This window comes from Tiliqua scincoides, chromosome 14 (genome assembly GCF_035046505.1).
Source record: "Tiliqua scincoides isolate rTilSci1 chromosome 14, rTilSci1.hap2, whole genome shotgun sequence".
NCBI lineage: Eukaryota > Metazoa > Chordata > Lepidosauria > Squamata > Scincidae > Tiliqua > Tiliqua scincoides.
The window spans coordinates 14,895,340-14,906,220 of NC_089834.1; the positions used below are offsets into that span (position 1 = coordinate 14,895,340).

General features: G+C 46.8%; 2 protein-coding genes across 2 annotated transcripts; one reads left to right on the forward strand and one right to left on the reverse strand.

Moving 5' to 3' along the window:
- Nucleotides 1–92: 92 nt before the first annotated feature.
- Nucleotides 93–4,459, reverse strand: RILPL2 (Rab interacting lysosomal protein like 2). The gene is made up of 4 exons (XM_066610000.1): nt 3,943–4,459; nt 1,666–1,817; nt 733–846; nt 93–374 (listed from the first exon to the last, which is right to left on the reverse strand). The coding sequence occupies exons 1-4, from the start codon at nt 4,285–4,287 to the stop codon at nt 350–352; spliced, it is 636 nt and encodes a 211-aa protein (XP_066466097.1). The 5' UTR covers nt 4,288–4,459; the 3' UTR covers nt 93–349.
- A 2,104-nt stretch (nt 4,460–6,563) lies between these two features.
- Nucleotides 6,564–9,234, forward strand: SNRNP35 (small nuclear ribonucleoprotein U11/U12 subunit 35). The gene is made up of 2 exons (XM_066609925.1): nt 6,564–6,607; nt 8,312–9,234. The coding sequence occupies exon 2, from the start codon at nt 8,336–8,338 to the stop codon at nt 9,125–9,127; it is 792 nt and encodes a 263-aa protein (XP_066466022.1). The 5' UTR covers nt 6,564–6,607; nt 8,312–8,335; the 3' UTR covers nt 9,128–9,234.
- The last annotated feature ends 1,647 nt before the right edge of the window (nt 9,235–10,881 follow it).

Genomic DNA, 10,881 nt, shown 5'->3' on the forward strand with positions numbered 1-10,881 from the left:
GCAAGTCTGGGGAAATTGCTTGTTTCTTCCCCCCCCCCTTCCACTTGGAAGATCAGCCCCTTTACTAAGTACAAAGTAAACAGCAGAAACTATTGATTTTAAAAAGGATACTCAGAAGGTGTATGAATTTATTCTGACCATCAGAATTTCCAGTTAGAGGTTGTGAACGCTTGTGAGAAAAAGGACAGTGCTCAACGGGCACTTGGAAGAAGAAAGGGCTAACTTGGCAGAGAAACTCCCAACACTTTCTATAACCACAGTACCAACGGACTTCAACGAGAACATCATGGTGTTCCATTTTTTGCCTCTTATCCAGCCGGAGTCTTTGAAATGTCACCAGGAGGAATCCTCAGCGCGGTTTTTTAAAAGCGAACCTGCAAACAGAAGGAGCTCAGCTGTTGGCTGGACAATAAGCAGCTACCTTGCAAACTGCAGGAGCCAAGCTCTTTGCAGGGCAGTTAGCAGCTATCTGATTTTTTGAATAGCCTCAGGCCTGGAGGCAATTAGTTATCTGATCACCCATGTTTTAAGCGGAGGCTCTGGGGGACCCACCAGAAACCAGGTTGCGACCCACCAAGTGGGTCCTGACCCACAGTTTGAGAAACACTGTGCTGAGGTCACATGCTTGATTTGTTTTCAGTTCTTCAAATGCATCGTTTAAAAAAAAAAACTGTGGACGGCCCCGTTTTTCGCTTTCCGCTGCACCTAGGAAAAGAAGGCTGCGATACTCACAGGCGCCTGATAGTGGTTTTCTCCTCCCTTCCTGTCCGTGACCCAGAGGCGCTACCTACGCTCAGTTCCTTTTGCATGGACTCAACCAGATCCGGCTTCTGTGAAATCAAACCACTGTGGAAAGAGAGAGAACATTTATCCTTTCTTTTTTTTTTTCTCAAATGTCAAAGCAACCTGCAAAATCCAATTAGTGCATGTCCCCTCTGCTTTGTACTGCTGTACCCATGAGAACATGCTCAGTCTCTCAGTAATCCTAACAAACAAACCTGTACAATAGATCAGGGTTCTTCAACTTTGGGTTCGTGACCCAGCAGAGTTACGAAGACTCAGTTGTGGGGTTGCGGCAGCTTCTGGGAATGAGGAAGGCTGAAGACTTCTGGACTAGAGCACCACTATGTAAAGGGAGAGGCATCTAGTGGACCCCTTCAAGTACCAGGAGATGGTGTGCCAATCCAGCTCAGGTTTTTAGCAATTGAGCTAAAACAAGTTTTCACTAGTGCTAGGCTTCGTGGTCACTTTTTCTGTTCCCTCTCATAGGAATATTTAGTTACAGTGAAAAGTGCTGGGAGGATATTACAGGGGCAGAGAGCAGATAAGGTCATGGGAAGGGGGGCAGGATCGAGCTGGGTCCCCTGTCTCATATTTTATTTATTGGGCTCGTGGCATGAAAAACATTGAAGATCAGTGTCGTTACGCCCATACTGCAGATGGAGAAGACTGAGGCTGAGAGACAGTGGTTTGCCAAAGGCCAACACCAAGTGAGTTAAGAGCAGAGACCAGATTCAAACCGAGGGGAATCCTGATTGGCAGCTCGGTCTCTCAGCCGCTCCTGCCAGCTAACGGATAGGAGCACTGCACAGCTCATTCTGAAAGCCAGCATGCTGCAGGAGGCTGACTCAGCAATGCTAGGAGAGGCTGACTCTGGCCACCTACCTCTTGTAGCACTGCAGCTCCTCCTGAGCGACCAGCAGCTGGGCCTTCAGCTGGTTGCGTTCCTGCAGCACCTCCCGCAGCTCCTGCAGCGTGAAGCGGGGCCGGTTGGCATCTGTGAGATCTATGATCATCTTGTTGGGACCGAGGTTTACCTAAAAGGTCAGAGGAGACAGTCAGAGAACAAACCAACCTTTCCCGTGAAACAGAGGTATAAATCAGGGGTGTCCAAAGTTTTTGGCAGGAGGGCCACATCAGCTCTCTGACACTGTGTTGGGGGCCAGGGAGAAAAAGAATTAATTTACATTTAAAATTTGAATAAATTTACATAAGTTTACATAAATGAATATATTAAAGATGAACTTATATGAATGAATGAAGGTCTAGCAATAGCTCAATGCCTATAAAAGGCCTTGCACAAAGCAAGGCTGGCCTTTCCTTTGCTGCCGCTGCTGCATCACAGATGTGAAAAAGCAAGCAGTGGAGGGAGCTCTCATCCCACAGCTCACATGAGAGGTCAAACAGTCACCCTCATGCTGAGAGAAGTTGCGTTGGGCCAGTGTGGGCTTCAACAAATCTCCAGAGGGCCAGAGGCTCATTGGAGACTGGGGGCTCTCTGAGGGCCGCATTGAGAGGCCTCGAGGGCTGCAAGTGGGCCCCGGGCCGGGGTTTGGGCACCCCTGGTATAAATCATGATGGTATTACTCAAAAACACCAAGATCTTCACAATTTTGGCCAGTATTGGTGTCATACACACCCCTAAGGGTGTCACCCAGTGTGGTCCGCACCCCCACACCCTAGAGACGCCATGCCTTTTCCATCCCACCATAGTGGGGGGGGGAGTGATTTTCAACAGGAAAACAGGACCCAAGAAAGGGTTAAGAAACCTATCTTTCCTCCCCACCCCACATTTTACAATGGCCTTCCATTTCCAGCTGTGACCTCCGCAGCTAAATTGTGCAATAAGCCAACATAGTTCAAGACAGAAGCACCGAACAACATGCACCAGTGTTTCACATTTCAAGGACAGAGACGGGGAAACGCCACAAAAGCTCAGTTTGGTGTCTGCGGAAGGCAGCTGGATCATTTCCATTTCTTTGTGCAACTTATGGAACTCACCGCCACAAGACGGTGGGATGGCCACAAGCTAAGGTGGTTTTTAAAACAGGATTCATCAGCGACAGCACAGCACGATACGTACATTGAACCTCTAGGTAGCATAAATGTAAACCCCAGATGCGGGGGTGGAGGGGAGTGGTAGAGGAGGGTGCTGCCTTTGTTTGTCGCAGCTTGCGCACATCCAAGAGGTGGATCCCGTTGGCTGCTGCGCACAAGAGTGCTGGAGTAGACAGACACTGGGCAGTGTGTTGTTGCCACTCAGTTCTAGGACTTTTGAATGAACATCTCTGAGCAGAGCCGGCTCATTTGTGAGGCCAACTGAGGTAGTCATCTCAGGGCACAATCCTAACCAGGTCTCCTTAGAAATAAGTCCTATTTTATTCAATGGGGCTTACTCTCAGGAAAGTGTGGTTAGGATTGCAGCAGCTTAGCAGGGGCTGTCCACCCACTCATCTCTACTCTCCTTACATGGACTGGAAGAGGGGGGTAGAGTGGAAGGGTGGAGGAGAGGACAGCGGGGAGTTAGAGGGTCTCCCTAACCCAGCACCTTTGCACTTCCTCTTCTTGGGGGGGCTGGGGTGCCATCAAGAGGCCTTGGGCTGGCCCTGCCTTTGAGGACAGTGATGATGCACCTTCCTTTTCCAGTGAGTAATGCAAACCAGCCCAGCACATGACCGGTATGATGACAGTTGAAGGCTTCCTGGCCAGGTCTGGCCTAAGGAGCTGCAGGACCCCATTGGAAACATTCTTGGCCCCAGGTTCACAGCCAAGGTCCGTACAATCTTAGATGCATCAATACAACTTATCTATGGCAGAACGGGAAGCCATCAATATGTGCGCTTAAAAAGTGCCGGTGAGTTAAGGAACCCAATGAACCGAAGCACATTTTCACATCAAATTGCAGGCACGTAAGCCCACGATAACCAAAATGTGCCGCTTGCCTTTGACTCAACAGGAAGTATGCACTTGCTTGAGTGACTGTGACATGATTTTGTGAAAAAATATATATACGTATATATTGATTTTGACCCCTTAGGCGCAGAGCCCAACTGGCTTAAAGACGGCCCTGCTTCCTGATCCAGTGGGAGCCGTCCCAGGCTGGTAGATCCCCAGTCCTTGCCCCTTTCCAAGCCAACCGAGCCCCTAGTTGTGTGGCCCTACCTCTTCGGCGCGCCCACCGGCCCCCTGTTTCCGCAGCTCCTCCAGCTCCCTTTTCAGGCTGTCCCTCTCCATCTTCAGGGCCTCCACAGCCAGGTTGCTCTCATTCACTAGTGCCTCCAGCATCTCCAGCACGCTGACTATCTTGAACTGCAGCCGGGTGACCCCGGAGGACACCTCCATGGGGGGCTGGCTGCTGATCTGGTGCAGCTCCCTTCCCAGGATGTAAGAGATGTCATAGACGTCCTCAGCAGTCAGCTGGAAGGGATCCTTTCCAAAGACACTGTCTGGCTTGCAGCTGCCTTCCTCCTCTTCCTCTTCCTCCTCCTGGGTCTGTTCAGCTTGCATGCCAGGCGATGAGCTTCCGAAGTCTTGAAAGATCCAACTGAAAAGGAAGGCAGAGAATCAAGAGGAAGGTTTCCTGGGCCAGATTCCTTTCCAGGCTGTTGCAAAATACACTCAGAGCAGTTTACAACTCCCAGTAACTTCCTTCCCCCTTCGAAAGTTTCACCAGTGAGCAAATCCCTCCAATCTGCCTTTAGGGGAAGCTCAGGCAGACCCAATCAAAGGCTAGAGGGAGAGGTGGAGCTAGGCGGAAAGTAACCATGGAGCTGTAGTAGGGGAAGGCTGCAACCCAGGAGTAACTGTCTGGGGCAGTAGTGACAGCTACTTTTCATTTTTTGAATGAGTTACAACTCCCTGATGGAAAGTAACTGAAACTACTTTGGCAGGTCCTGAATGATTGCAGTTTAAAGGCTGACAATATAACACAAAAATAGTTTATGCTGAGTTTTTGTAATGGTTCTTATACAATTCAGAGGAGCTGATCCCCACTGTAAGCTTAGCTTTTTTGTATCATCCAAATTATCTTAAATATCCAAATTATCTTAAATTATCTTAAATTATTAGATAATTATTATTATCTTACATATTGTATTATCATCGAGCCCTGCGATTTTCAACCTTTTTCATCCCATGACACATTGACAAGGCACCAAAATTGACAAGGCACACCATACCGCTGGGGGGGGCTCACATCCCCCAAGGGCCCTACTAATAGATGACCCTCCCCCAAGTACCCGTGGCACACTTGAGGGCCATTCACGCACACCAATACGCCATGGGACACTGGTTGAAAATCGCTGATCTGTCCCGTTGCTTTGTAATACACTCCCTGTTATATAACTGCATATAGGATAAACTGTGGCTGAACGATGGGTGCTGTGTTAGAAGCATTTCTGAAATCCTCGCACCAAAATTAATAAAGAAACACTGAAATATTCAGATAAACATAAAATGGTTCCAATTTTGTTACACGTGGTAATAATTGCTTTCACCCACTAGGAAAAACTTGACTGGCACAGGTGATTTGAAGACAATAAAATTCTACAGTCCAAATTATATATATATATATATATATATAGAGAGAGAGAGAGAGAGAGAGAGAGAGAGAGAGAGAGAGAATTTGAACTATATGCATTATTTATTTATATACCACTTTTCAACAAAGTGGTTTACAGAGAAAATCAACAAACTAAAGGCTCCCTGTTCCAAAAGGGCTACCAATCTAATATATGTATTAGAATCAATATATATTAACAATTGGTTGGTATAGATTATATATTAACAATCTATCAATTTTTGTTCGATTATATACTAACAATCTATCAATCTATATTGATAGATCTATATTGAAACAATCTTTATTAACAATCTTTTATTCTTATATATATATATATATATATATATATATATAAATAGATAGATAGATAGATAGATCTATATTGAAACAATATTGAAACAATCTCTATTAACAATCTTTTATTCTTATAAGAATTTATTTATTTTATAAGAATAAAAGATTGTTAATAGAGATTGTTTCAATATTGTTTCAATATAGATCTATCTATCTATCTATCTATCTATCTATCTATCTATCTATCTATCTATCTATATATATATATATATATATATATATAAGAATAAAAGATTGTTAATAGAGATTGTTTCAATATAGATCTATCTATATATCTATATCTATATATATCTATATATCTATATATCTATATATCTATATAAAAGAATATATATATATATAAGAATAAAAGATTGTTAATATGGATTGTTTCAATATAGATGTGTGTGTGTGTGTGTGTGTGTGTGTGTGTGTGTGTGTGTATAGCAATATGTATCAATATGTATGTATATATATATGATAATTTTGAATGCCCAGCAGGGAGAATGCTGCTTTGAATGACCAGCAGGGAGAAAAAGCTGGGTAGAAATCTGCAAATAAATAAATAAATAAATAAATAGAGTGCACTTGGGGTGGGGGGGAGGTGTCTTAGAAAGCAGCTTTTGAAATCTGGTGACATACTCAGTCCCTGCCACCAGGGGGCGCCTGCTGAGCACCTAATAGGCAAAACGCATGTTCATTTCCAGGGTTGCAGATTCACAGCTGGGCTTGAATGGACCAGCTCTTGGCAATGGCTTTTATTTAAAAAGCATCCCTGTTAAAATCCCTTTTTTTCTAGAGATCCAAGGAATCTACTACTGCTGGAGAAGGATCACATTTTTTTCTTTTGGACTCTGGTGAATCATCTGCTGCAGATAAGAAACTACCTGCTGTGTGCTGTTGGGGCGGACTGGAGAGTTGTAGCAGCAGAGGGTGAGTGTGGGTGTCTTCTTTGCAAAGATTCTGGGGGGAGGCAGGGGGTGCTGGCTTCTGTGCAGGCCTCTCCAAGCTGCAGATGGGATGCTCCAAGGTTTTGCCTGGGAGGGTGGGGAGGTCTGGGAGCAATAAGCAACATTCCCTTGTGGGGTCTCTCAGGAGCTCTGTAGAGCCTCCAAGATCAGGAGCAGTCGATCTGCACGCCAGTTGCAGGGAGCCCCAGCACTTTTCCCTGCATGCTGGGCCTGTGAGTGTCCTGGAAGCATCTGGTAGACAGACTTCCTGCAAACTTTACAAATGTCCCACTTCGAAGGAAATTTGGTCCACTTGGACCTGACTGCTGGGGTGCCCCTGCTCCGCCAGTTCCAGAGCTCTTATGCCTTGCAAAATATGCAGGGGGTGGACAGATGGATGCTCTTTTCACTTTTGCACAGCACCAGAACCAGGGGACAGCCGCTAAAATGGAGTGTCCGAGAGCTAGAACAAGACAAAAGAAAATATTTCTTGACCCAGCATGTAATTAGTCTGTGGGATTCCTTGCCACAGGATGTGGGGGTGGCGTCTGGCCCAGATGCCTTCACGGGGGAGGGGAGTCATCACTGTTACAAGCCATGATGGGTATGTGCAACCTCCTGGGTTTAGAAGTACATAAGAACAGCGCCACTAGATCAAGCCATAGGCCCATCTAGTCCAGCTTCCTGTATCTCACAGCGGCCCACCAAATGCCCCAGGGAGCACACCAGATAACAAGAAGATCTGCAAGGCTTCCTGGGAATTGTAGTTAAGAACATAAGAACAGCCCCACTGGATCAGGCCAGAGGCCCATCTAGTCCAGCTTCCTGTATCTCACAGCGGCCCACCAGGGAGCACACCAGATCACAAGAGACCTCTGAATCCTACTGAACAAGTAGGCTGTCTCTGAATCCAGCTGCAAGAAAGTGGGAACAGGATACAGGCCTCTTGTTGTCCTGTGTGCTCCCTGGTGGGTCACTGCGAGATACAGGAAACTGGGCCCTTGGCTTGATCCAGCAGGGTTATTCCTATGTCATATGCAAAGGAGTCTTAGTTGGGTGAGGACTCGTACTGGGGGCACGTACTCTCCTGTGGAGCAGGTGTATTAAACATTGCTCACATTGCAAACCACCAGGTTTGCCCCTCTAATCGGCTGGCTTAGCGGTGCCAACGCTGGCAAGGCAGTGGCGTTCCAGGGTTGCCGATAAGGATTTTTCCTAGCCTTAGCTGAAGACTCCACCGGGGTTTGATTCTGCATGAAAAGCAGGCACTTGCTGTACTGAGTGCCAGGATCTCCCTTCGGTGTGTTCTGGACTACATGAACAGAGGCTGCGCATGAAAATACACCCAGGACCCCTTTGCAGCTGTGTGTTACTGGGGGAAGACTTTATATACTGATTCAAGCAGCTTCCTCCTGAGGAAGCCGACGCCATGGCTTCATCACCAGGAAGCAATGTCATTTTTGGATTCAGCAGCCCAAAATATCCTAAAGTCATTCAAAGAATCCTTGGCAACTAAAGGGTTTTTTTTTTTTTTTTGTAGGCCTGTATAATAAATGGGTAGAGGTGTTTGAAAATGGTGCCATTTTACTCAGAAGTAAGCCCATTGTGGTCAGTATGGTTTAGACTGTAATCCTATGGTATTCAACAAAAAACGAACACTTCTATAAATGGGTTTTTTGGGGGGGAGGGGGTGCTTTCTTTTCCCCAGACAATGAACGAGTGGGCACCCATCGCAAAAGATTATGATCCCCTCAAAGCAGGAAGCATTGACGGCACCGATGAGGAACCCCACGACCGCGCCGTCTGGAGGGCTATGGTGGCACGCTATGTGCCCAATCGGGGTGTTTCGGGAGACCCCCACCTCACGCTGTTTGTCGCAAGACTCAACTTGCAAACGACAGAGGACAAGTTAAAGGAAGTCTTTTCCCGCTATGGGGAGATCCGGAAGATGCGCCTGGTTCGAGATTTGGTCACGGGCTTCTCCAAGGGCTATGCATTCATCGAGTACAAAGAGGAGCGGGCACTGTTAAAAGCCCACAGAGATGCCAACAAGCTGGTCATCGACCAGCGAGAAGTATTTGTTGACTTTGAGCTGGAAAGGACTCTCAAGGGATGGATTCCGCGCCGGCTCGGCGGCGGCTTTGGGGGCAAAAAGGAGTCTGGGCAGCTGCGGTTCGGAGGCAGGGACAGGCCTTTCCGGAAGCCCATTTTGCCCGCTATGAAGAGTGACTTCTATGGAGACGGTCCAGCGGAGAAAAGAGAGCGGACGTGGTCAAGGGAGGGGGCAAGGGACTGGAAATCGAGGGATCGCGATCACGAGAGGAGCAGGGAGCCGAGGCGGTCGGAAAGGGAGCGGTTTCGGGGATGGGGGGAAAGCGAGAGGGACCGAGAGTGGCATTCGAGGGAGGAGCGGGGCAGAGGCAGAGAAGGGAGAGACAAGGAGCGGGAAGATTGGAGCAGAGACCGTTATTCAAAGAAGCAGAGGGATGAAGATAGGCATTGAGGAAACCGCCAATGCAGTTGACCAAAGACAAGAGGACTATGGGAAAGTGTGGCTCTCTCCAAATGTGTGATTCATTATTCAGTTTTGGGTTTCTAGTCTGTAAGAAAACGGAGATTGGGGGGGGGGAAGAAGACCAACTTTGGGCCAATTCACATGACTGTTTTGACATGGACCCCCAATGAGGCCATCTGGAGTTTCCATGTTCTGGTCCTAGCCTCTTGTCTTGCAAAGTTTGTTTTCCAAGTAAAGGTTTTGGTTCGCTGGAGCTCGGCCCACCGTTCAGATTTTTTAAGGACACGACCAGCTAGGCTCTCAACCCGTTGGCTACTTGCCCTGCGCAAGGAAACAGAGGTCTGGGTGAAAGAATTCCACGTGTTGTTGACATTGTTTAGGTAGACGTTTGGCTGTGGCTCTCCAATAACAGATATTGAAAACCTCTCGTTAAATCAGAAATAGTTTATTTAGAATATTAAAAAGATCTACAGTTGGCATTGCCCTCTAACGTCCTCCCACCCTCTACCAAACCTCGTTTATTGCCTTTTGACTTTACGACACCCTGAATCTTTAAAGACATGTTCATTTCCTTGCATATGCTACAGTTGCATCCTTTCTCTTGCCTATCCGTTGGGCTGTTCCAGTCAAAACTGTGGCCAGGAAATGCAGAAAGAGTTAGTAGTTGAATAGGAACGAATTTACTAGAGCATTGACCACCTAGAGGGAGACCAAAACCGTGTCCTGTTCTTGCTTTGTGCTGGGACCGAAAATTGGCCAAAACACACAATATTAGACATAATGCAACACCCTGCTAACAACTTCAATGTATGTATCATTACATACTTTTATGAACCCACAACGTGAGAGTTGGCAGGGGATTTAACTTCCTGAGATACTCAGCTACCAGTTTGGATAAAAAGCAAGATTCTAGTCCACAAGATTGGAGATAAACATGTTGGCAGTACTTCTGCTATTCTTGGAGGATTTAGAAAGCGAGGGCTATAATTCTTAGAGGGCAAGAAAGGAAGATATAAACCAACACTGACATTCATGGTGGAAGCTTTTGGGCATAAATAAGGAGCCAGCATAATAAAGTGATGGGGAAGGATTGTTGGTGATGACAGATCCCAAAGGCAAATGGAGATGCAGTGGCAGGGTTGCCAACTTCCATTTCTTGCTGGGCTCCTGTACCTTTAGCAGCTGCGGGAGGTGCAGCTTCACTGCATTGCAGCTGTATACTGGACATCATGCCCATTGCTGAGTCCTAAGCCTTCTTACTCAAAAACAAACTGCTTCAGAGGTTTGGTTGGATTAACTTCCTCATAGGGGTCAAGAGGGCTTTCTGACCAAATGGCAGGTCCCTTTGAGAAGCCCATAGGAATTGCTTCTGCATTAAACTTCAGTCTGTTGGTTGCTTTTTGGGAAGCCTGACCTGTTTTTCCCTTGTGAAGCTGAACATGGAGTCAAGCATGGATCCAGCTGTCCCAACGTTGAATGCCCACATCATCTCCTTAAGGGTCTCACACAGGGGCAGCTTTCTCAGCCCTTCCAGGTGAGATCCTTATAACTGCAGCTGCAGGTTCCCTTAGAGAGAGAACCTTCTGATGACCACCCTCCTTCCTCATTCCAAGAGTTCCCACCTTGAGCAGACATATGCAAATGGAAAAAAGAGATTGTGTTCTTTTCTCTCCCCGTCCCTCACACAGACAAATCTTTGCTTATCTCTGAAAATAAGGTTTGACTGCACAGTTGCAAGAAGC